The 26,323-nt window shown below is 49.0% G+C and overlaps 1 protein-coding gene across 4 annotated transcripts in view; it reads left to right on the top strand.

Annotated features, from left to right (window-relative positions):
- Window positions 1-26,323, top strand: part of CSNK1D (casein kinase 1 delta) — a 34,058-nt gene that overhangs the window by 4,316 nt on the left and 3,419 nt on the right. For 2 of the 4 annotated variants that reach the window (XM_086356741.1, XM_086356742.1), the window contains exons 2-8: window positions 2,861-2,971; window positions 18,933-19,081; window positions 19,351-19,579; window positions 19,910-20,080; window positions 20,537-20,685; window positions 22,589-22,760; window positions 23,294-23,433. In XM_086356741.1, coding sequence (XP_086212867.1) covers window positions 2,861-2,971; window positions 18,933-19,081; window positions 19,351-19,579; window positions 19,910-20,080; window positions 20,537-20,685; window positions 22,589-22,760; window positions 23,294-23,433 — 1,121 coding nt within the window. Of the gene's footprint in view, window positions 1-2,860; window positions 2,972-18,932; window positions 19,082-19,350; window positions 19,580-19,909; window positions 20,081-20,536; window positions 20,686-22,588; window positions 22,761-23,293; window positions 26,249-26,323 lie in introns of those variants that run through there. The other 2 variants (XM_086356743.1, XR_015147365.1) reach the window with 2 other exon arrangements.

Raw genomic sequence — 26,323 nt, 5'->3', positions numbered from 1 at the left:
CTGGTGGGCTGCCATCTATGGGGTCGCATGGAGTCGGACACGACTGACGCGGCTTAGCAGCAGCATCTAGAAATACTTCTAAAAGTTACCTGTTGTGAAGGCCCAAGCTTTGTAATTTCCAGTTGTGGCAGACCAGCACTTTTGTTAAATAAGATTAAAATGCAGCAATGTCATGTTGCCATCAGAGCTCTTGGGTGCTTCCTCGCTATACTGTGTTTTCCCTTTGTGGACTGGTGGCAGTCTGGGGACAAGACGTGGGCCAGCACTGGTGGTAGAGCACAGGGGCTGCTGTCAGCCAGGGGAGTTGGGATAGGACTGCAGGGCTACAGAGTGGTGCAAGGGGTCTAAACTAAACAAGGGGTCTCTCTTGTTTAGTTCCCATGGAACATACAGAACTTGAAGCTCTGCTCCTTCACCCAGTGGTGAAGACCTCTCAGAGGAGACAGCCTGGAGTGGGTGCTGCCCTCGAGTCTGTTTGGCACAGAACCCATGTCCAGCCTTTCCTCTTTCAGTCATCAGACTCAGGGCACCCTTTGCATCTGTGACGCTGTAGGGGGCTGACTCTGTTTTGATACGATCGTGGAGGAGGTGGACTCTGTCCTGGTGTAATCTTAGGGTAGGCTGACTCTGTCCTGGTGTAATCTTAGGGCAGGCTGACGCTGTTTGCTGGTGTAATCATGGAGGAGGTGAGCTGTTTCCTGGTGTAATCTTAGGTGAAGCTGACTTTTGCTCTGTGTGGTCTTGGGGGAGGCTGGCTTTGTTGCTGGTGTGATGTTAGGGGAGACTGGAATTCAACTGTGTTTCAGAGTTGCCTGTGGTCATTTGTCCCCAAGACTGTCAGTATTGCAGGGGTGACTCAGATGTTAGCTTTATCAACCATGATACAGTGGAGCTAGAAGTGTTCTCAGCCTTTTTGAAGGTACAAGTTCAGTAGGTAGCCTGTGCAGGCTCAGGCTATGTTGTCATTGAGAACCTGCCTCTTGGCAAGGTTGACAGAACAGACATAGTTGAAAGAGCAAGAGTGCTATAATCACAGACTTTCTGATGCTCCTGCTTTGGGGTGGGGGAGTAGCTGAGGTAACTAGAAAGATGAGTCATCTGTTCCTCATGGGCTGGCAAGTTCAGTTCAGAGTTCCAGGTCCTCACAGGAACTCAGAGTTCATTTTCCATTTACACAGTACATTTTAAAATGAAGTCATTTCTCTTGTGATTAGGTAAATTATCCCAATCTGAGGCAGGAAGGACAAAATGTATTACCTATCTTTCTTCGGAGTACCCAGGAGTTTTTGTGGCATGGTAAAGGGAGCTCTTCAATTGAAGGTGGTCACTAACAGTGATCAAATGGTGGTTATTCCCGTGGAACCCCAGCACTGGTGACCAGCTTTGTACCTAGGGCCACTAGAAATGGATACATTTCCAGCAGCTGTCCCAGCAGACTAGAGGAGACAGTTTCTCTTTTTTGGGCATTTACTGGGTTCGTGAATGTCAAGCAGACAACTCTCCTGCAGGTCTTCATTGTTCTAATGCTTGCTGACCTTACTCTGCCTTTTGTCCGGGAGTCTCAGTGTGCTTTGTAACCAGCAACCCATTCATCCCCACAACTCCAAGAAACAGACTCCTGGTCTCCCCTCTGAACTCAGGTGGTGAAACTTGAGTTGCCAGGGACTGGCAACATTGCTTTGCCCAGCATGGGTCTCGGTTTCGTCTGGGCTGCTGGAGCCAGTGTTAATTTCTTCACAAACAACTGTACTTCTGGGAAGAATTAAAGTGCTTTAACTTAGAACTGGTGAGGAAAGCAAAGGGAGACCTAGGTATGTGCTTTCTAAGACTGCTTTTCCTGTTCTCTCTAGTGAATGTGCCTTGGGAGGGTGAGGGGGGTCTTGTAGCATAGCTTTGAGTCAGACTGGCACTCAGGAACATTTTTGTGATAAGCCTGCACGGGTAGTGGTTGTCACGTATGTAGGTCCACATTGTAGTAAAGAAGAGAGTGGCATCGTGAGGTTAAACCTCTGATCTTCAGTCATAGGCTGGTGATCAGGAGATGTGAGCAGATATGTTGCTAGTTTTAACACAAAATTGGCAAAAGATAAGTGACAAGTACGTGTTGCGTAGGTGTGATTAGGGCTTTGCGGACAGAACCCAGTCCTGATCCAGTGTCCCTAGGAGACACAGAGCAATGTCCTGGTCCCTGGGAGGGAAGGGACGTGCTGGGTCTCCCTGGGCCTGACCTGTGTCGGGCGAATGATGGCTCCTGCCGTGTCGTGGGAACCAAGCCCCCTTGAGAACCACCCTGCTGTTTGTGACTTGGTACTTGGGCCGCATGGACTGAGATGGGCTTAGGCCATGTGGTTGTTCAGTGGAAACCCAGCTTTCCCTCTGGAGAGAGGATTGTACACCCTTGAGGCCCATCAAGGAAGCATGGAGAAATGGGGTCGACATAGAATGTGTTGCCCTGGGACTCCCCATGGTCTAGCCTAGGGTGGGTGAATGCAGGGCTGACCAGCAGGCTGGATGAGAAGGTTCAGACCAAGTAGGGATCCTGTGGAGAGAACTGTACAGCCTGTCTCTGGGTCTCCTGGTGATCAGAGGAGGGCCATATGGAAGTGGGTGATACAACGCCATGTAAAATTTTCCTATACATATTACATACTCCTATTTTAAAAAGTGAAAATAAGGTTATTTTCCCACAAGGGTTTATCTACCACTGACACCATTTTGTAGTAGAAAGTGGAGTACATCCATCAGCTGGTTGTCCTCAGAAGATTCTGAGAGCACTCGTTGTCTCTCCAGTGTGTTGTAATGTCGGGTTAGGTGGGAGATACCAGATGATTAACATTTGTGGTTTTCTTTCTTTGCCAAGGTACGGACATTGCTGCAGGAGAAGAAGTTGCCATCAAGCTTGAATGTGTCAAAACCAAACACCCTCAGCTCCACATTGAGAGCAAAATCTACAAAATGATGCAGGGAGGAGGTATGATTTTTACCTATTAAGAAAACCAAGGTGGTGTTTGATAAGGGAGATGGCAGATGTCATGAATCACAGTCTGGTTGATTTGGAAAGGGGGCAGGAACGTTCATAGCCTTTACCCCATCCTGTGGCTTCCTTCAGATACTATCTGAGAAGCCTGCAAAGGACCTCACTCGACAAACATCATTTTATGCTCTTTGCATGAATATTCCCTTCTTAGGGAATGTTATGTACTGGTGTCTTTGAACACGAACTTATGTCAGCACTGACTTGAAGCTTCCTGCTGATCCTCCTGTGCTGTCTCAGTCATGCCTGTGGCTTTGGGACGGTCCGCGGACTCTTCCTTCTGAGTGAGATCCCTTTCAGCTCAGTTACTGTCCCGCTTCTGTGAAACCTCCCCTTGGGCCTGAGGGTACCGGATGTCAGAGAGCACCCATCCTGATTTCAGAATCTCCCTTTTAGAATTCTCTGGACTCTGAGATTGTTTGGCTAATAGAGCAGGAAGGGGTCTTATTCGTGGGGGGGGGGTCTCAGTCCTGAAGACACTGCAGCATTTTGAAGGATGTGCCTGTGCTGCTCCCCAAGGAGCTTGGAAAGCCTAGGCACAACCCTGAATGTCTTGAATTTCTCTGGGGACAGGGCTTTGTGTGTGAAGAATAGCTGTGTTATTCCCTCTTGGAAACCCTTCAAGGCAGAAGCCCCCATGATACTTTGAGAGTTGGGGATGGGGGGTGGGCTCCTGGCACTTTGCCAAAGGAAAGCTTGTCTTCAGAGTCTGTGTTGGCACCTTTGTCAGGTGGAAAGGGAGGACTGGTGAGGTGACTTCTTGGCATCTTTGCTTCACAAAGCAGCTTAATTTGTGCTGCTGCTACCAGAAACCAGATCTGTGCTGCTACTTCGAGAAACCACCATAGCTCTGTTGACGTAGCACAAGGTGTCTCTAGCAGCAGGTACATCTTAAAGCAACATTCAGAGTCCTGTGAGATGATTGCAGGTGGGGTGTCCGGTGCCTCTCATCCCTAGTATTATGAGACCAGAAAAAGCTGTAGGTTCTCGGATGGCACATAGAGAGGAGACTCCCTGGCCCCTCCAGTGCCCAGGAGAGGTTGACAGAGGACCCTGTCAGTGTGTCTGCCCTCTGGAGGCCCCTGGTGAGCTTCTCAGGCACCAGGTGCAGTCTCCACAGCTTTTAAGGTGGTGCTGAATAGGAACAGGTGACTTGGGATATGGCCTTCATGGTGGGAGGAGCTTGGTAATGGGGATTGGATGAAACCTTCTGACTGAAAAGCCTGTGCATTTGAGGAGCAGCATCTCTGGGAACTCAGCAGCTGGGCGCCCAGGGACAGAGGGAAGGAGAAGAACTGATGCCAGGGAGGAACTAATATGGAGTAGATTAAGACTCAACAAAGGGAATTCCCTGGCAGTCCAGTGATTAGGACTCTGCTTTCTCCACTAAGGGCACAGGTTCAGTCCCTGGTCAGAGAACTAAGATCCTGCCTCAACAGAAAAGAGTTTATTTGGGTTAGACAGGGTCTCTCCTCCAAAGCGTTACTGTTTATTGTGGAAGCTGTCTCCTGCATGGAGGACAGAGAGCAGCATCCTAGGTGCCAGTAGGCCCTCACCCCCTCCCCCAAGTTGGGATGATCAGAAATGTCTGCAGATGCTGCTAAATGCCCCTGCATGTACTTTCTGCTTAGACCCCCTATTTTAGAATGCAAAAGATCACTTACTTTAGTCTTCCCATGCCCTTCCCGTAGGATCATGGAAACCCACCAGAATTCTAGATAAGATATTCTCCTGTCTGACCCTACCCACACGTAGATTGGGTTTTACTCTTGCTTCAGATATACACTTGGTGAATTCTATCAAGATGTAAATGTTTGTTTTAGAAAACTGATTCTGTCCGGGAGCAGAGAGCTCCATGCTGGTACTATTTTGTGAGCTTGTCGAAGCTGGGATGGCAGAGGAAATACAGGCCTCCGCCTGGAAACCTCATAGCTCTGCTGTTGGCCACCCTGCTGTATCCATCTTAGGTGGTACATCTCTGATCATGGTTTTTTTTCTTTTTATACTGAGCTCTGGGCTTCTTTGCAGACAGTTGATAAATTGACATCATCATAGGAGAAAGCTTGTAGCCCAGGGCTTGCTTTGCCCTCTCTAGCTCGTAGTACAGTGTTGCCTGGGTTGCTGCCTGGTAATGGTGGCCTTACAGTACTCCACTAGAGAGAGCTGCTGTGCTGGCTCACTCAGGCCACCTAAGGGAGGGAGGGGTTGGCATTTAAAAAAAACAACAGCAACATGTTTTGGGGTGTGGATGAGATGGGTGAAAAGTTTCAGTTGTATGGTAGCATTTGGCAACCAGACTTACAGTGGTGATCACCTTTTATTGTATACAAAGATGAAATTGTACACATGAAACTAATATGTTTTATACCAATTTTACTTCAATAAAGGCAAAAGCAAAAAAAAAAGACACACCAGTGTCAGGTATTGTTCAAAGTGTTTTTACATGTGCCGGCATGTTCTCCACCACAGTCGTGTGCAGTAGGTGTCATCACCCTCATATAACGAATGAAGAAACTGAGGCTGTTTCTAAAGAACACAGGTTTGAACATGAGCACTGTAGCTCCCAGACCACTCCTGCAGAGCAGCCCTCTATGAGGGTCAGCAATCAGGAACGAGCCCCAGATCTAGTTGGTGCAATAGATTAAAAAACTTGAAATAGCAGAAATAATTTTAAGTTAATTATGTTGGTGAAGGACTTGGGTGGACACCCAGTTTTTATCAAAACAAAGTGGACTGCCAGGCAGAACCTAGAGGCTGACCTAATAATCCCACAAAGTATCTTTAGACCACATTCTCCTTGGGAAACCTTCGAGTGGAGATATTTTGTTTAGTTCACAGCTGCTTCTGGTCGAGGCTTGTGGCAGGTGTGGGAGGAGAGGGTGGGCCCTTTGTATGAGAATTCAGGCCAGGGGTGAAGGGTGGGAGCTCTGCGCTGATGGTGGGTGAATGCCACCAGTGACGTGGCAGTAGAAACAGGTGGCCTCTCACCCAAGTTCACTCTCATTTTACATGCCTGGTCAGTTCCCACAGTATATTTAAGACAGTTATGATCTTTTTTATTAGGAAAGCTTTCACAGTACCTAAGAACGTGTAGAGCTCGTGGCTGTTGGAATACTAAAATGAACCCCCAGAGCCATGTGCTTGAGAGAGCGAGCAGGAAGGCCTTCTGCACCCGTGTGCCCACCCAGGACTTCTCTGCAGCTGCCCAAAGCCTGGCTCCCCGTGCCCTTGCTTAGTTTGTTTCTAATTTTTTTTTTCTCCATTATCCTGCAAGAAGTTAGTTTTTTAAAATCTAATGACATCGCCCAGAAACATTTGGCCATGGTATTTACAGTTGTTTTAAGGTTGAATTGCCAAACACTTCATGAACTATTGTATTTGCATTAATACTGAGTTCCTATCTTTACATTGAAACTTTCCGCAAATCCAATGGAAAGCATTTACCTGGTGGTATCCCTCCTGTTTCACCCCCAGGCATATGCTTTGGTTATCTTTGGACTGAATGAGGGAAAAAGTATCAAGTATCCAGAGCTGCACATAATAGTCCAAGTGACCCATTTCCCATGTTAAGGGCAAGTGGGCAGGGGCAGCTGAGTGTCCCTGGCATGGCTGGTCACCGGGTAGCACTCTGATGGCTGTGTGTCTCACCTGCGGCCTCACATGTCCTGCCCCAGCCCCAGGAGCGGCAGTCTGGCATCCCAGGTGCGTTTCAGCTTTCTGGTCTCGCTGCATCACACCTCTGAGGTCATGGGGCAGCTGTCTGTGCACAGGGAGCAGGGTTATTCTTGTGAGTGGCTTTAGAGTTGATTGCTGCCTGGACCTCAGCATTTAGTTTGCAAGACAGTCTGCCAAGGATGAAGCAGGCTACATAGCATCTTCCTCTTCTGGCCAGGGAACCGAGAAGAGGAGCGCCCTGCTTCTACTGCATCTTATCTTGAGGTGATAAGGTGTGTTGGGGTCACCAGTAAGAGACGGTGCTGCCAGTGAAGTGGACCGTCAGAGCAGACGAGTGGCAGGTCCGTGCCCCACGTCTCCTAGTTCACACGCTTCTGGACATGAGTGATACAGTCACACTGTGTGTATTCTACAATTTTCCTCTTTGACCTGCTGTGTTCCTGAGGTTCTTCAATGTTGACACAGTTGTGGTTCGATGGATTTCATTGCAGTTTATAGGCTCTTGTGTCTCCATAAACAGACCTCCCTGTGTTGAGGAGGAGCCCTGGCTGGCTTTTAGGGTTTTGCTCTTAATCATGGTGCCACAGTGACTCCCTCGCCCATACCCGCTGGTGCAGAGCCTGTTGGTGGAAAGGCATTCTGTGAAGCAGGCAGGTGCTCGGCCTGTAGGGTGGCACCCCAGCCACAGGGATGTGTTCCCAGGTGTTTACCCACATTTGCCTTCACCTGGAAAGTCTTGGGGGCTCCTGTTACATCCACATCATCTTCAACCTTGCCATTAATCATTCTTCTCCAGTGTGACTTGGCATGTCTCAGCTACCAGAGAAGGGGGAAGTGTCAAAGAATAAGGATGGAGAAGAAAGAAAGAAAAAATTTACTTGTGCATGATCTGACTTCCTACATAGGAAACCGACAAGACAAGTTAGAGCGGTGAGCCAGATACTTCAGATCAAAGTATAAAATTAGTTCTCTTATTACACCACCAACAGTCAGTTAGGAAATAGAATTCTTTTTCTCCTCAGTGCAAGCTAGTCTTTATTCTTTACATTTGACAGGGAAAAGAGGAAAAGAGCCAGCCCATGTGACAGGACATGGCGAGTGAGAAAGGAAGTGGGGGCACAGCAGAGTCAGCCACTGAGTCTTTGCTTTCCGGGGGTGAAGTCCCTGCAGCCCCAGGGCTGAAGTCTCCTGTAGTTGGAGAGCAAGGGGAAGGGGAACCAGAAGAGGACAAACTACTCCTTCCTCATAAATTCAAGATTTCAAACAAAGCTTTGGTGTCTAACAGAGAACATGGAGTTATATTTGTTTCCTGTTAAACAGTCGTGTGGCCACTTGGATAGACGTTTCTTACACTTGCACAAAAGCTCTTGAGTGACCTGGAGATACATGTATCTTCCCCTGAGTGATCTCCCAACCTCACTTTCTACAAAGAAGCACCCCCACCGACCTTCTCTCTTCCCTAGGATTTGAGATTAAAGTAGTTTTGATCCATGCAAATGCAGCAGTGTGTTTGTCATGAATCATGTCAAGTAACAGCCTTGACCTGGAGTTGGGGACAAGGGATGGAATGTTTCTAGCTGCTTCAGTACTTCTGGACAAACGTTTTGAGTTGTGGAGATACCCGCACAGACTAAAGGTACAGGTGTGTTGGTGAGGATGGAGAAGGGAGTAGAATAGGAGTCAAGTTTTTAGTACAGAAGATTTGGTCTGAAATGGGGGAAGGGAACACGAAAGAAGGTCTTAAGACCCCTGTTTTGAGATGGGGGGTGGTGTACCCCCAAATTTGTGTCTCAGATCCTTTGCCTGGTGCACAACCTTTTATCCGTCTCTTCTTTGAATACAGTAGGAAGCTTGTAAACAACAAAACCCCAGAAGAACATGGGAAAAGGCCACTGCCTTATATTTACACCACCTAGGCTACCTCGTGTTATTTCCAGATCAGTGACTCATGAAGTCCTGTGAAGCCCCCACAAATAGTAAGTAGATGGGCAGACACTGGGGTGACAGAACCCAGCATCAGACATACGTCCCTCCATGTGCTCCAGTGTATCTACCCCATTCCAGCACTGAGTCCCAGCTTGTGAACTGAGCCCCTTGTCCTTCAGCTGCCACAACACTGACCACTGCTGCTGGGGGCAGGTTGCTGACGCCAGATACTAGGAAGAAGCCCTTGCCTGTGGTCGTGAGAAGCCAGGGCGAGAAAGCTCAGCGTTATTAAAGCGTAAGGATTTTGCTTCATCTTCACCTGGAGGCTCGAGCTGGTACCCTTTGAATCCACTTTTTACAGACACACAGGAACCCTGGTGAAGGCTCAGGGAGGTGAAGCAAGTCTGTGCCTGGGATCGCAGGTCCGAAACGGGAATCCCTCATCACACGTAGAGACAGCCCTTACCCAACCACGCTTCCTCTTGGTGCTGTCACCTGGTCCTGCCTCTCCTGACCTGTCTACACCACATTTCCTGCTCAAACTGATTTCCATCCTTCCAGTAGGAGATCAAGTCATGGGGCAAGAGTTAAAACCTTGTCTCCTGTGGAGCATTGATGGTAGAGAATGCACTGCTCTAGACTGAAATACACAGTGGAGCATTTCTATGAAGGAAAAAGTTAAAATACAGATGGTTCATTTGCACACAGCTAGTGCAGCTTGGCATCCTGAGAAAGTGGGCCCCCAGGGAGCAGTAAACAAGTGGTGCTGGCTTCGGTGGAGGGAGAGGGCTAGCAGGTCTGCAGCTGTTGCCAGCCGTCTCTCTGCCTGTCCTCAGTCCCGTGTCCTATCCCAAGAACAGGTCAGGAGGAGGCCAGCAGGGGAAGCCCTGTCTCAGCCCTGAGAGAGGGGGTCCCAGAGAGCAGTGGTGTGTCCTGTGGTCTTGTGCTCCGCCTTCTCCGACACAGGAAGTGTTATTACTACATAGTCTTCCACAGGAAAACACTTCCATGTCCTGGCCACTTGGAAAAGCTGGAAATTTGGGAGTAGAGACCAAGAGGTATGCAGGTTCCGGAGGTGTTTCCTCCTCGCCCGCAAGCACTTGCCCAGAGCTGCTGCCTTCTGTCTCACCCCTCCCCTTGCCAAGAAGGAAGTGGGGGGATGCCATGTACCCTGCCTGAGGTCCATGGCAGTGCCCCTACCCACCCTTTCCCTGCTTTTGCCTCTTTGCTCCTCAAACCTTGGATTGTGAAAAGATAGCCCCTCTCGTGGCTGCTTTCAGCCCCCTGGTGACTGGAGAGACTCCATGCCCTTGGGGGACTTCTCAAAGGTCAGTTCCACTGCTTTGCCCTCCTTTAAGTTCCGTAAGCCCTCTGTGTACAGCTCACTCTAGGGCTTAGAGACATCCACTTGGAGGTCAGGTATGACCCCAGGGGTCATGGATGGGAAGCTGAACCTGGAGCATAGCGACCCACTTTCAGTTGCCAGTACTGCACAGCAGCTCCACTGGCTCCTTGGCACAGCCACCTGCAAACATCTCATCGGACAGAGAACCAAGATCCCTGGTCAGGTGGCTGTTGGCCCCAGAGAAGTCCAGAGGCCAAAGTGGTGTTCTTATAATACTGCTTACAGTAGTGAAAGACGAACCATAAGTACAGAGGAATAAACCCTAAGCCAGGTGTGACCCGTATGTGGGAAACGCATCGGAGGATGCTGATGAGGATTCAAGCAAGCGAAGACATTCTGTTCATGGAGAGAACGACTTGGCAAGATGTTGTGTCCCAGAGCTGCTCAGAGAGAGGGCTCAGGGGATTCTGCTCACAGTCCAGCAGGGCCCTCCTCCCACAGGACAGGCTGACAGATTTGAAGAACGGTGAAGGGCCAGGTTGACCAAGACGTAAATGCCACACACTCAAGCCGGCACCCAGGTGGCAGCTTCTAGTATCACTCCACACCAAGAGGAGCCCAGATTCCAGGGTGAGCCGGGAAGAGGGAAGGTGAGTCTGAAGCATGTGGCTGAAAGGAAACAGGTACTCTGGCAGGAGTCCCGAGGACACAGGAACGAGCTTGAAGTGGCTTCAATTAAAGCCTCATCATGAATAACGGATTATAATATGTGAAAGAGATTCTCAACACTTCTATTCAACATAGTTCTTTTGGACAAAAAAAAACAAAAGGTATCCAAATTGGTAAGGAAGAGGTAAAATTGTCTTTATGTGCACATAGGTGTACAGAAAACCCTGTGTACCGACTTCACACACAAACTACCAGAACTGATAATGAATTCATCAAGGTAGCAGGATACAAGTGTAACATACAGGAATCTATGTCATTTCTTTACACTAACAATGAAATAACACAAAGGGAAGGTAAAAAGACAGTCTTTTTAAAAATTCTGTCAAGTAGTATAAAATACTTAGGAAAAACCTAAGCGAGGAGGGTGAAAGACATATGCTGAGAACGATTGAACGCTGATAAAGGAAATTGAAGATGAGTTAAAGAAATGGAAAGATACACCGTGCTTTTGGATTGGAAGAATGAATAGTGTTTAAATGGCCATACTACTTAAAGCAATCTACAGAGTGGATGTGACCCCTATCAAATTACCCATGACATGCTTCACAGAACCAGAACAAATAGTGCTGAAATTTATGTGACACATGGAAGAGGAGAGAATTCATGCATCCACAATGTTCTGCATACCCACACACACAATCCTAAGATTTATATGACGCATGGAAGGGGGAGAATTCATGAGTCCAGAATTCTCTACACATACACACACACACAGTCCTAAAATTTATATGACGCATGGAAGAGGGGCAAGTTCATGAGTCCACAATGCTCTACACACAGAATTCATGAGTCTACAGTGCTCTATACACAGGCGCAGGTGTGAAGTTAAGCTCTACAGAGGGGCAGAAGGAACAATCAAATGGAAACTCGCCACTTTGTGGACACTGTTTTGTTACTTGATTGGTTTAAAGGGTAACTGGATGGATACAAACATATCAGGTTGGTACAAAAGTAAATTACTGCTATCTGAATTTTAAAACATTTTAACTAGGCTCAAAGACATCTTTATTGATCAAAACAGGAACCATTACAATGAACACATTGTTGCAAACAAGAAATAAGTTTGTTTATTCAAATCTGTAGCATAAAAATCTGTGCTTCAGGATTGGACCAACTTTTAGAAAGCATTTTCTGCCTCTTGCTGGTTGTGGAAGCATTTTGCTTGCAAAAGAATGTTGTTGAGATGCTTGAAGAAGTGGTAGTTGGTTGACCAGAGATCAGGTGAATATGGTGGGTGAGGCAAAACTTTGCAGCCCAATTTGTTCAACTTTTGGAGAATTGGACCCATTCTGTTGACCAACACAGCCACTGCAATTTTCAGTGCATCTCATCGATTTGCTGAGCATACTTCTCAGATGTAATGGTTTCACTGGGATTCAGAAAGTTGTAGTGGATTAGACGGGCAGCAGACCACCAAATAGTGACCATGACTTTTTTTTGGGGGGTGCAATTTTGGCTTTGGGAAGTGCTCTGGAACTTCCATTTCTTCTCAGTCCAACCACTGGGCTAGTTAGTTGTCGCTAGTTGTGGTATAAAATCCACTTTGCATTGCATGTCATAATCTGATTGAGAATGGTTCATTGTTATGTAGAGTAAGAGAAGGTGACACTTCAGAGCGACAATTTTTTTTAATTTTCTGTCAGCTCTTGAGGCACCTACTTGGCAAGCCTTTTCACCTTTCCTATTTGCTTCAAATGCCAAACAACCATAGAATGGTTGACATTGAGTTCTTTGGCAGTTTCTCGTGTACTTTTAAGAGGATCAGCTTCGATGATGATCTGAGTTTGTTGTTGTCAACTTCTGATGGCCAACCACTACGCTTATCTTGAAGGCTCTCATCTCCTTTGCAAAACTTCGCATACATTCATTAGCAGTTCCTGGGTCAAATGTGATGATGTTGCAAGTTGTCTCTGCTGCTTTCCGACCTATTTTGAACTCAAATAAGATTGCTTGAATTTGTTTTTTGTCTAGCATCATTTCCATGGTCTAAAACAAATGTAAAATAAACAGCAAGTAATACATTAGCAAAAAACATAAAGTGAGAAATGCACATTAAAATGATGTGTAGTATAACCACATTGAAGAATGTATTCCAATATTAAACAGCAAAGTTCAACAATGCAAAACCACAGTTACTTTTACACCAACCTGATACAAGTTCAAGTATTGACACTGCCCTCAAAGCTTCATCCACAGATTACTTTTTTTTCCCTCACAGATTCAGTTCAGTTCAGTCACTCAGTTGTGTCCAACTCTTTACGACACCATGAATCACAGCACGCCAGGCCTCACTGTCCATCACCAACTCCCGGAGTTCACTCAAACTCACGTCCATTGAGTTGGTGATGCCATCCAGCCATCTCATCCTCTGTTGTCCCTTTCTCCTCCTGCCCCCAAGTCCCTCCCAGCATCAGGGTCTTTTCCAATGAGTCAACTCTTCGCATGAGGTGGCCGAAGTATTGGAGTTTCAGCTTCAGCATCAGTTGCAGATTATGTATTAATAATAAAAAGGAGAATTCCCTGGTGGTCCCCTGGTTAAGACTCTGCGCTTTCACTGCCTAGGACCCAGGTCCAGAACCTGGTGAGGGAACTAAGATCCCACATGCCCTGAAGCACAGCCAAAATAACTTACAAAGAAAAAGTAATTTTTGTTGGAGAAATCTGGCAGATTTCCATCTGTCAGGTGATGAGAACCAGCAATCAGGCAAATCCAAAATTGAGGACCATTCAATATTGACCTGAACTCTTCAAAAATTTCTCTTTGATGGAAGGTTAAAAAACTGTTCTAGACTTAACCATGGTGACTACATGGCAGTGCATGGTCCTAGGTTGTACCCTAGGCGGGGGACTTCTGTGAAGGAGATTACTGGGGCAGGCGGTTGGGCCAGTGTGAATGTGGACTGTGTCTGCGCTGCGTCACATGTGCCACCTGCAGTGCTGTGCCACCCACACTCCAGCTGCAGAAAGACCCTCGGGCACCGGATTCTGACGTCAGTGGAGGAGGTGTAATGGTCAGTGAGCGAGGCCTTGTGAACACACGTGGCCAAGGTTGCTGAAAGTCCTGCCTCCCCTCACCCCAAAATCCACTTCAGATGGCTCAGGTGACTTTAGTGTGAAAAGAAAACTAAAACATTCTGGTTTATTTTTTTTTTAATCAGCATTATTGAGAGGAATCAAACTGCATGTGTTTTGAGTGTGGTGATTTGAGAATTTTACCACGCGTGTCCTCTCAAGAAACCATTGCCATAATCAAGGTGACAAACATATCCGTTGCTCTTCAAAGTTTGTTGGGTCCCTTTGTGCTTCCTCTACCCCCGCCTTTTGTCATCTGCTTTTGTCGCTATGGGCTGGTTTGCATTTTCTAGAGCTTCCTGTGCAAGGAGTAGTACTGTGTGTCCTTTCTTTTGAGAATGTGTGTGTGTGTCATGGTTACTCCTTTTTATTGCTGAGAATTATTCCCTTGGATGCCTACTTTCTTTATCCCTGCACCTGTTCACGGGCACTTGGATTTGTTCCAGGTGTCAGGCACTCCAAACAAAGCTGCTGTGAACTTTCGTGTAGATATGGACATTCTTATCCTTTTACTTCTGGGTAAGTGACTAGGAATGAAATGGCTGAACCAAAAGTAGTGAATGTTTTTTCTCTTTGAAGAAACTGCCAGACCGCTTGTACTTATGTTCCCACCAGCAGCATACAAGGGCTTTGTTGGTTCGTATCTTTCAAATAACTTGTTTGTTTCACCTAAATTACTGAATGTATTGGCATAAAGCTATTTATATTGCCCCATGTTTGTGCGTGCTCAATTGCTCAGTCATTTCTGACTCTTTGTGACCCCACGGACTGTAGCTCCCCAGGCTCCTCTGTCCGTGGGGTTTTCAAAACCCTGGCAAGAATACTAGAGTGGGTTGTCATCTCCTCTTCCAGGAGATCTTCCCAACCCAAGGATTGAACCCACGTCTCCTGTGTCTCCTGCATTGCAGGTGGAATCTTTACCATTGAGCCGCCTGGGAAGCCTGAATCTAGTGATGTTGTCTCTCATTCCTGCGTGTTTTGTTGTGTTTTTCATTTTGTTTTGTTTTTGGTTGTACCATGCAGCTTGTGAGATCTTAGGTCCCGGACCGGGGATAGAACCTGGCCCCTCAACAGTGAAAGCACAGAGTGCTAACCAGTGAGCCTCCAGGGACGTCCCTCGTTGTTGCTGTTGGTAATTTGTGTCTTCTTTGGTTTTTCCCGGATCAGTCTCATTAGAGATTTATCAACAGTCTGCTCAAAGGGCCAGCTTTGGTCTCAGTCATTTTCTCTTGTTTCTCAGTTTTCTGTTTCATTAGTTTCTGCTGTGATCTTTTATTTCACTTCTGACTGCTTAGGGTTTAACTGTTTTCTTAAGGTGGAAGCTGAGATCATTGATGTGTTTTCTATAGTATAGGCATTTAGTGGCTATAAAGTTTTCGCCTACCATAGCAACATTTCAAATCCTGATGAGTTTTCTTTTTCCTGTAGTTCAAAATGCTAATTCCCCTTTTGATTTCTTTCTTGATCCATAAATTATTTTGAACTGTATTATTTAGCTTCCAGATATTTGAGGATTTTTTTCCATAGAACTGTTATTTCTTTTTTTTTTTTTTTTGGCATCAACTATTTATTAGTAGTTACAAACCAAATTTATTCCTTACCAATATCTCTACATGAAAAACCTTCATGTAATAAATTTTTAGTGCCCAGAAGATAGAAATAAATGGAACCATAACAGTATAGCACAAGGAAAAAAAGATATGCATACTCTGGTTCATTAAATGAGACTTGTCCTGTTAACAGCATACTTTTAACATCGGAATAATCTTTTATATTCAAATATTATAGGGTTTCATACAATCTAACAGTGTTATGCACACTAAGTTGTAATTTCAATACACTTTCTCTTTTAATAAATGTGCAGAGAACTGGATCGATTTTCCACTCAATGAATTTTTCTTATATAGATGAGGAGAGAGAGATAAGTATGGATTAAACAACAACAAGGGCTATTTGTCTTTTGAATTACATTGATATGTTGTAAGAGTTTATTTGGCAATGATTTTCCTAATGCACATTCATGAAGTAATAATGTGAATTATTGGGATATATAGACAATTTTCACTCTACCTGCTGCTGCTGCTGCTAAGTTGCTTCAGTCGTGTCCGACTGTGTGACCCCATAGACAGCAGCCCACCAGGCTCCCCCGTCCCTGGGATTCTCCAGGCAAGAACACTGGAGTGGGTTACCATTTCCTTCTCCAGTGCGTGAAAGTGAAAAGTGAAAGTGAAGTCACTCATTTGTGTCCGACAGTTAGTGACCCCACGGACTGCAGCCTACCAGGCTCCTCCATCCATGGGCTGTTCCAGGCAAGAGTGCTGGAGTGGGGTGCCATTGCCTTCTCCATGTTATTTATTTCTAAATGAATTCCACTGTTTTCTGAGAAAATATGTTGTATAACTTGAATCCTTGTAACTTTATTGAAGCTTGTTTTCTGACAAGAATGTGATGTATCTTGATAAATGCCCTATGATACCTGGGGGAAAAAAAGCTTGTTCTGCTGCTGTGAGGGGTGATTGACATCTCTAGTCAGGTTGTGGATTTGTCTCTCTCCTTGTATTGCTTCATGTATTTTGAAGCTCTGTTGTTAGCTGTGTGAACACTTAGAATATGTGTTTTCTTGATCAGTTGATGCCTTTATCACTGTGAGATGACTGATAATATCCCTGGAAACACTCTTCTGCACAAGTCTACCATGTCTGATGCTGACACAGCCCTTCTCGTCTGATGTTGGTGTGGTGCACAGTCCTCCTTGTGACCTAGTTAGACCTGAGGAGTGTTTGGTGTGGATCCTTTCTTTTCCATCTAATCTGAGAAAGTGTGCCTTCCCTGTGGTGTTTACATTCAGTGTGATTAATGACAGGATTGGCTTTGCTGTTATTTTTGTGCCATCTGGTCTTTGCTTCAGTTTCCTTCCTTTTTAACCTTATTTTGAATTAAATTTTTTGTGGGTTTTTTTTTTTTTTAACATTTCTAAATGATTTTTTTTGTGATGGCCTCCTCTGTTGAATTTTTTCACTGTCTTTGTGGTGTCACAATGGTGGTTCAGTTAGGGTCTGTCATCGCCAACAGGATGCAGAGAAACCTGACCTCGTGGACTGCTGCTTGCTTGCCTGTGTGATAGTGTCGTGTGTTTTATTTGCATGTTGTAAACGCTGCAGTGCGTTGTTATTTTTGTTTAAGCAGTCATGTCTTAATTTTTTATTTTTTGCTGCTCTGGGTCTGTGTTGCTTTGCGTGGGCTTTCTCTAGTCGAGGTGAGCAGGAGCTACTCTTCATTGCCTTGCGTGGGCTTCTCATTGTGGTGCTTCTCTTGTCGTGGAGCACAGGCTCTAAGCATACGGGCATCAGTAGCGGTTACAGAATTCTGGGCTCAGTAGTTACGGCGCAGGGTTCCAGGGCACTTGAGCTTCAGGAGTTGTGGCGTATATGCTCAGGAGTTGCGACTCCGGGCCCTGGAGCATGGGCTCAATGGTTGTGGCACGCGGGCTTAGTTGCTTCATGGCAGGTGGAACCTTCCTGGAGCAGGGATAGAACCTGTGTCCCCTGCATTGGCAGGCAGATTCTTAACCACTGTGCTACCAAGGAAGTCCCATAAACAGTCATACTTTTTAAATTTAAATAATTTTTATGTACTCATGTTGTTTCCAGTGCTTTTCATTCCTTCTGTAGCCCCACACTTCCATGTGGCATCGCTTGCTTCCTGCCTGAAGGACATCCTGTAACGTGTCACAGTGCTGGTGATTGATTCATCACCCTTTTATATCTGAAAATATCTTCATTTTGTCTCTGCTGAGGTTTTTTCGGCAGATTGTCAGTTCTTTTCTCAGTTCTTGGAAGATGTTCCTCCACTCTGCTTTTTCCTCTGGCTGCTTTCAAGGTGTTCTGTTTATCACTAGTGAGCATTTGGACTGTCGCGTATGTCAGTGTTGCGTTCTTTATGGTTCTTGTGCTTGGAGCCTATTGAGCTTCTGTGTTCATGGTAGGCCACAAGCTTTTGTCACATTATGCCTTATAACCTATGGACTTTGTTAAGTTTGTTCTCATGTCACGTGTAAAATGTATTTTTTAAATATTTAATTGCAAAAATGAAAAGTTGCCCTGTTGATATCAAAATCAAAAGTATTTAGCATCTTATAGTGCCAGAAAGGAATGCAGTACTCAAACAGCCTGCAGGGATGGGGTGTTAGAGGGCCCCAGGAGCTGCTCGCTGAGAAGCATGCAAGGCCAGGATGCTTGGAGCAACAGAATAAGTGATACAGTGCTGGAGTACAGACCAAAATGTGACACAGACACTCGTGGGCTCATACTGATGGGAAAAATAGTGAAAAAGTGAGAAGACACACATCTGTGTGGAAGCATTCCAAGTCGTATATATATGAATGCTCTGCCCTCTGGGAAGGGGGCCCAAAACCCCTCTTAAGTGTGGGCCACGTGTGGTGACATCTCCACAGGGAGAACGGCATGGGTAGGGGAAGAAAGAGAAACTCCCCAGTGGAGACACATGACAGATACACCTCAGCCAGGTGACCAAGGGTACAGCCATGGTGAGGAGTCATACTGCAGCACAGCCCTGGCGGGACATGATGAGAAGGGCACTTCCCCCCTGTGGTCTTCCTCTCCAAACCCACAGGCCCAGACTAATAACGAGAAAAACATCAGAGAGGCCAGCAGAGGGGACAGTCTGTGCATCACTGTCCAGCCCTCCTCCAAACTGTCAGGGTCATTCAGACCACGAAAGTCTGAGAGACCCTCCTGGCCAAGAGCAGCTGAAGGAGACATGACGACTACTCGTCATGTGATCTTGGGACACGTCCTGGAGCAGCCAGAGGGCATGAGGTTAAACCTGAGGAAGCCTGAGTAGTATACACTTCAGTTAATGACAGTGTATCAGCATTGGGTCATTAGCTGTGACACCTTTCCCACACTGGTGCAGGATGTCAGTCGTAGGGAGACTGGGACCCGGTTGTGGGAGCCAGCGGGGCTCTTCCGCCTGAGCCCCTCACCCCACCCCCACTGTGAAATTGGCCTTCCAGCCTCTCCGCATGTCACTTCTCACTGCTCCTGCCCAGCCGCCCCCCATCAGCATCACAGGCACTGGCATCCTCAGTGCAGATGCACGGGAGGGGGACTGACGCACTCTCTCTTGCAGTGGGCATCCCCACCATCCGGTGGTGCGGGGCTGAGGGGGACTACAACGTCATGGTGATGGAACTGTTGGGACCCAGCCTGGAAGACCTCTTCAACTTTTGCTCTAGGAAGTTCAGTCTCAAAACCGTCCTACTCCTTGCTGACCAAATGGTAAGACTTCATTTTTCTCCACTGAAGGGCAGCCCGCATGCTAAGCACAGGCTTGGTTTGATTCATCAATCTGATGAGGCCTTCAGGGTTGTTTGCTTCCTTTTTGTGCTATGCGTGCATACGGAGAAAACAGAAGCTTGTTAACTGTGCAAGAGATAGTGACCTGTGGAGGGAAGTGGGTGTTTGCAAGTGGGCCAGGGTTCCCTTGGTTCCTTCTGCCAGGCTGCAGCCTTGGGTTCAACCTGTCACCCCTGCTTCTCCACCTGCAGATTAGTCGTATTGAATACATACACTCGAAGAACTTCATCCACCGAGATGTGAAGCCGGACAACTTCCTCATGGGGCTGGGTAAGAAGGGCAACCTGGTCTACATCATTGACTTCGGGCTGGCTAAGAAGTACCGGGACGCCCGCACCCACCAGCACATCCCCTACCGCGAGAACAAGAACCTCACTGGGACGGCGCGGTATGCCTCCATCAACACACACCTTGGCATCGGTGAGCCCTCCCGCCCTGGCTGTCCTGCAGCCTCTTGGGGGCCCTGAGGTTTGGTTGTGGCACATTGGGTATGGAGGCTGGCATCAAACCTTCATAGCAAAGGCTGGCATCTGGGCCTGCAGACCTTGTGAGGCATGGGGGACAGCATGTGCTGGGGCTTCCTAATGGGTGGCAGTGCATCTCCTAACAGCACAGCAGCGTTGCTTCTGCAGAAGCAAAGACTCCAAGTGTCCTTCTCTGAGGCTCTGAGTTTATCCCCAGGCAGCATCTCTGGGGTGTTGCTGTGCATGCTCAGGCATGCTGCCCTGACCTGCTCTCCTCTCTATCCAGAACAATCTCGAAGGGATGACCTGGAGTCTCTGGGCTATGTGCTCATGTACTTCAACCTGGGCTCACTGCCCTGGCAGGGCCTGAAGGCTGCTACCAAGAGACAGAAGTATGAGAGGATCAGTGAGAAGAAGATGTCCACTCCCATCGAGGTGTTGTGCAAAGGCTACCCTTGTGAGTGTCCGGCGGACAGTGGGCCAGCTGTAGTTCTGTGGGAGGGCAGGGGCCTGTGAGGTCTGGAAGGACCACGGAAGTCCCCCAGAGGCTGGCTGTCCAAAGACCCCTCAGTGTCCTGCGGAGTTAGGGAGCTGAACTAACTCAGGTGACCTGCCCTTCGAGTGGCCACAGCCTCTGTCCCTAGTGCTTCTCTGCCTTCCTGAGCCATAACTCAGGGAGTTTTCCTTTTGTTTTTGTGAGACTTTTCCTGGGATAAATGTCTCAGGTAAAACTGTTATGCTCTGTGGTGCTCAGTCTTATCCTCTTTCCTCAAAGCATGCCTGATGTATCAGGCTCCAGCTTTCACAGCCTCTCTCTGTGGCTGTGGGTGGTCAAGGGTTCTGTGGACAGACACCATTCTGGCTCTCAGTCAGGAATACTGCTGGTTACCTCTGAGTCTTCTGGTGTTTACAGCTGAATTCGCCACGTACCTAAATTTCTGCCGTTCCTTGCGTTTTGACGATAAGCCTGACTACTCATACCTGAGACAGCTCTTCAGGAACTTGTTCCATCGCCAGGGTTTCTCCTATGACTACGTGTTCGACTGGAACATGCTCAAATTTGTAAGTGTGCCCCCAGCTCACTGACCACTCAGCGTGGAAGGGGCTTGCCTGTCATCAGAAGGCTGCCAGCTGCTGCCATCCCTTTCTGGGAGCTGTACGGGGTTGGGGCTTCAGGAGGCATGGCTGCCACATGGGGAGCACAAGGGGTTCTGAGAAGCAAAATGCCAGAGGGCAAGCCAAGGAGGCGCCTCAGTGCCATGACGGAGTCCCCAGTGCAGGTCTGCCCAGACCAGGGCTCTCATTTGAACTCTGCAGTCCTCGGGATGTTGTGACTGCACTGGTCTGTGAATTCCTTGTCAAGGGGATGTGACTCCCACCGGGTGGGGTGAAGACTTTCCCCTCCTCCCCTCACCTGGCTGTGCCGAGGCCCAGCCTCCCAGGGGTTGAATGGCCTGGGAGGTGCTGTGTGTTAGGTCTCCGTTTGGCCTTGTGAGGAGCTAGACTTAACATTTGATTTCCTTTGTCACCCAGTTTGTTCATTAAGTATGAGCCTGTGTTTGTGTGCATGCGCATTGTCAGGACTCGGGGTGGGATAGGATGGGAGCTTGGACTTCAATTTGTTTCCTCTAAAACAGGCCACCTGTCTCTGAGTTTGTTGTAGAAGTTTGTTTAATCTTTGACACTACAGCCAGAATCCCCGTTTTTTGTTTTAATTTGCACTTCCTCTTTCATTAAAAGTGTGTTCTATGAGCGTAAAACAAAAATTGGCATGTTTCTAAGGTAACAAAATCTGATGGAGGAACAGAACCTCCTCCTCAGAGTGCAAAACAGGAACCCTTATCCCGTGGCCTCACGGGTGCATGGGTGCTCACACAGACCAGGTTGGGGCAGATAACTGCAGCCTCCACAAGCTGGGGCCAGCCCACAGAGCCGGCCTGCCCTGGACCTGGCCCGTGCCATCCTGCCAGACCTCTTTATTAGGATGGCCTTCGAAGGACAACCTTTGGGGGTGGTGTTGCAGGTTCCTTGGAGTCTGCACATCAAGGTGCACTTCCTGTCAGAGTTACTGTAACAAATTTTTTGTTTTTACATCGTCACCCCTCACAGGGATTCGGCAAACCTCTTGTATAAAAGGCCAGACAATAAATGGTTTTCTCTCTGCCATCTGTATGGCATTGTGACCGCTCAACTCTGTGTTGTGTGTAACTGGAGAGCCGCCAAAGCAGTGCGTCAGTGAGCAGGCATGTGTGCCAAGAAAACTATTTGCACGAATGAGTGTGGCTGCATTTGGCCCATGGGCTGCAGTTTGCAGACTCTTGACTTACGGCGCTGGTGATTAGGACATAAGCTCTCCTAGGACAGGTACCCTGGTGTCACCACTTAAAATCCAGTGTCCCTGTGCTTCTGGTTTGATACTCACTGAAAGTGTCGACTAACTGTTCTGGGAGCAGCTAGTTTAGCTGAGGTGGTGCCCACTGCCTCGCCACCCGGGACGAGCCTGGCTGCCAGCCTCGTCTCATGCGCACCAGCAGGACATGGGCCCGAGCCAGGTGTCTGGGCTCTGGTTGGACCCTTCAGCTGATCTGCCTGTCACATGGGCGCCTTCCCCCGGCTGTCGCCACGTTGGGCCGCCTCTGACCTAGGCTGGTTCCTGTCCCCACGTGAATAATCGCAGAGAAGAAGGCCGCCAGGTGCTGTTGATGGTTGGGTTCTGAGGAGTGAGAATGCGACTGGGTGGAGATTTCCTCTGCTGGGAAAGGAGACAAGCCCGGTTCCGCTCCCCCTCGGTCGTGGGACGGGTCAAGTGTGCCCCTGGAGGGAGGAACGCCTGACTTGTCAGAGGCTGCAGACTTCAGGGGGACTGTTCCACACGCCCCCGTGTTTTTTCGAGTGGTGGCCAAGGGCCTCAGGTAGTTTTTTACCAAACCAGTTCAGTTCTGGTGTCACCCTCTTTCCTCCATAGGGAGCCAGCCGGGCAGCTGACGATGCTGAGCGGGAACGCCGGGACCGAGAGGAGCGGTTGAGACACTCCCGAAATCCAGCCACCCGCGGCCTCCCTTCCACGGCCTCGGGCCGGCTGAGGGGGACACAGGAGGTGGCTCCTCCCACCCCCCTCACCCCTACCTCACACACTGGTGAGTGGTCCCCGAGCTGTAGGCAGCAGGGTTCTATTTTGTGTGTCGCTTGCTCTGGACACTCCAGTGTGTGACCTCATGGGGTCTGGGCGGTGTGCCTCGTGGGTGAAGCGTGCGCGTCCTCGTTCTGTTCGTTTCTTACTCCGAAATTAGACACGCCGGGGAACCACCTGGGATAGTGCCTTCCAGAATATCTATTTCTCAGAAGTGGGCCTGTTGAAGGATTGTGTTCCCTGTGAGCTCTGTTGCGTTGCCTCTTGGTCTCATGACACAACATTTAGCCTCTTCCTTGCCTGTTGAGACAGGCATTGTAGGCAGAGGCCCCAGCCAGCCTCCACTAGACTCCTTGTGCTTTACTCCCGGGGATCAGCCCGTGGTGCCGGCCTACCCTTAGGGTGCGGTAAGCTGTCCTGTGCCTGAAACTGAGGCAGCTGAGGGTGCTTGGTAGACATGGTTTTCAGGGAGAGACCCTGTGCTGGAGTGTGGGGTTGCATTCCGAGGCCTCACGCTTGCCCTGTCTCCCTCTCCTCCAGCGAACACCTCTCCTAGGCCCGTGTCCGGCATGGAAAGAGAGCGGAAAGTGAGTATGCGGCTGCACCGCGGTGCCCCGGTCAACATCTCCTCATCCGACCTCACGGGCCGGCAAGATACCTCCCGCATGTCCACCTCACAGGTACGCGCCCCGTGGGCCAGCACCTGAGCTTGCCCAGGCCGGGTGCTGCGGGCCTCTGACTTCATGTTTGGTCTGGTCTTAATGGGCTCCAAACAAAGTGAGGTCATAGTTTCATAGTCATTCCTTCTTTCCTTCCTTCCCTTTCTTCCCATATTGGGGTGTTTTAACTGATGGGGTAACGTTGTACCCCTTGATGCAGCTTGGCCCCTTGGTTGAGAGCCTCCTTGATGAGCTGTGTGGGGTGAGGGCTCTATACCCCTCCCCTCAGGCTGTGCTAGGCTGGGACGTGCCACGGGGCCTTCTCTCTCCTGCTGCCCTCCACGTGGCTCCCAGCCCCCGGGCAGCCTTGGAGCCTTGGCCATCTTCCCTGTGCAGGCTGGTGCTTCTAGCCTGCTCACACCATTTGTTGTGGGCACATCCAGCCTTGGAGACTCTGTCCTCGATCTTGTTGACCAGGTGTTCCCCCAGAAGAGTGCCGGGGGCGCGGTGGGTGGCAGGGGTGGCATATTGCCGGCCATCACTGTTTAGTTTATGGGCAGAGGCCTTCTAGAGCCCAGCGCTTGGCAGTGTGCTTTGGGGCGAGGGTTCCTGTCTTCTGGTGCCCCTTCTGATGTTTGTCTTCTGTCTGGCAAGGCAAGTGTGCTCAGAGGTGCAGGGCCTGATCCCAGGCCCCTTTCCCCCCATGTCCTCTTCCCACTGTGGCTTTCCTTGCTGTCCTTCTGTGCTTGCTACCGTGCCTCCCTCAGCAGAGCAGCTCTTTGCCCACATGCGGACGTTTTTCCTCAAGTCGCTTCAGGGTCTCCTCCTGAAGTCAGGGCACTAGGGGTGTACGGGTCAGGAACAACTGAAGTGGACCATTTCTCCTGCTTCAGCCAGTGTCCTGTGGGGACTGGGACTACCCCCTGGTGTCTACTCAGTGGGTAGGTGGTGGGTTGAGGAATGTCCAAAGCCCAGGTCCCGGCCACGTGCTGGGGCAGCGGCCCTGTGCTTCACCACTATGCCTCACGTTTACACTTTGCGTCCTGCCGTCCTCGGTGCTTTCTGGGCTGTGGGCGTACAATGTTGGTGAATTTGGTGGGTCGAGCATTTTGTGAGAACTCCCAGAACCTCAGTCCTGTGGCATCCAGCCGGTCTTGTGGCAAAGGAACAAGGTGTGCCCAGGCACACTTTAATCAAGTGAAATAATGTTTCTGCCAAATTTACTAGTAATTTACTAGCAAGTCTACTAGAAATGGGTTTTTCTTATATGGTAACTTTCTCTAAGAGACTGAAGATGCAGGTAGTTCAAATTGTGTGGCTCAGTGGGTCAGTAATGAGATTGGGCCTCTTAGGGCTCCCAGCCCCACAATCGTCCTCTGTCACCACAGGGCACAGAAGGGGCTTAACAGGTTTCTTCCCACAACCCCTGGAATGCATGAGCTAGCAGTTGGGAGCAGGTCCCTGGAGGTGTTCACCATGCCTGGCCAGGAGGGCCTGGTAGAGGGCTCCAGAACACCTCAGCCAGCAAGGACTGAGGAAGGGGCAGGCTAACTTCTTTTTTAACACAAGAAAATGTGTTTTGCTTTGAGGATCACTGAGGAAAGTGGAAGAGGCTGAGAGTCCTGAGAGTGCCAGGCAGTTATGGGTTTTAATCCAGCCTCTTCACCACCTTGTGTCCATCTTCATTCAGCCCATGACCCCTGAACGTGGACAACACACAGCTTCAGGACCTTTCCTGTAAAGTCTTTCCATCACAATTGCATGTCTTCGCCCTCTGGTTCTCTCTGCTTTCCCTTCAAAGAAATGGGCCTGAACACTGGGGTGGGGGGGCCGGTCTCTGAAGAGATTCAATTTGTGTGTGTCCCTTCCAAAAGAAGCACTCTAGTTACCCTGGGAGTTTCCTTATGATCTTCATGTTGAGGGCAGCTGGACAGCTCTCTCCTTCAGGTTTTCCTGATCATCCCCCAGGTGCTCTTCCTTAAGAGACCCTGAAAGACTGCTGTCCACCAAGGGTGTGATCAGAGTTGCTCCAGCTTTTATGACTGGCCTCCATTCACACCCCCCACCCCCCCAACCCCCGCCAAAAGATGCAATCAGGAATAGGGCCAGTGACACAGTGATCCAGGGGGCAGCGCCACATGTGCACAGACCGCGGCCTCTTCTTACCAGCTTCCTCTTCCACAAGGGGAGGTTGCATCCTGCATCCGTGTACCCAGGCCAAGGAGGTAGCTCATCGTCAGCATACAAGTGCCTGGAGCCCCCTGCCTGCTTGGGGGACGGCCCTGCCGACCCTCTCCAGCTGGGGGTGGGAGGACGTGACATACAGGTCCCTTGCCCTAGCCACCACTCCTCACCCCCTTGTCCTTCTCCAGGGACTGCAGTCCCCATATCCCCGACCCCAGCCTGCGAATCTGGCCTCTGTTGCTGGAGTGTCATGGAGACTGAAAGGCTTCTGGTGGCTGAACCTGTGTGTGATGTTTCTCTTTGTGAGAAGTGTCTTCTTCATCCAGTGCTGTTAATAGAACATAATACTGACCCGTGGTGCCAGTTTTTCCTTCAGGTGGGCTAGCTGGTTTTAATTCTGGCTCCAAGTGAGGTCCGCAGCCCTGTCCTTCTCCGTATGTCAGTCCTTGTGTCACGGGGAGGTGGTGTCCTCTCCACCTCCCGAGCACAAGCCTCAGGAGCCCCTGATGCCAAGACCCTGTGGAGGGGCTGCTGTCTGGGCATCCAGTTCTCTTACTGCTTGAGGAGTTGGGAAGGATCTCCCTCATTGGCCTCCCTGATGGATCCATCCTCGAGGAGCAGCGGCCACGTGTCCAGGGGCCACTCTGGAAAGGTGGGACCCAGTTCCTTGTGTGGTCCCGGGATCCCCTCGAGCAGTCCCAGCCAGGGGTCCTGGACCTGGTTGAGG

This window comes from Bos grunniens, chromosome 19 (assembly GCF_055505025.1).
Source record: "Bos grunniens cultivar Pamir isolate PY7600 chromosome 19, Bosgru_T2T1.0, whole genome shotgun sequence".
NCBI lineage: Eukaryota > Metazoa > Chordata > Mammalia > Artiodactyla > Bovidae > Bos > Bos grunniens.
This window is presented reverse-complemented; position numbering and strand designations above follow the sequence as displayed.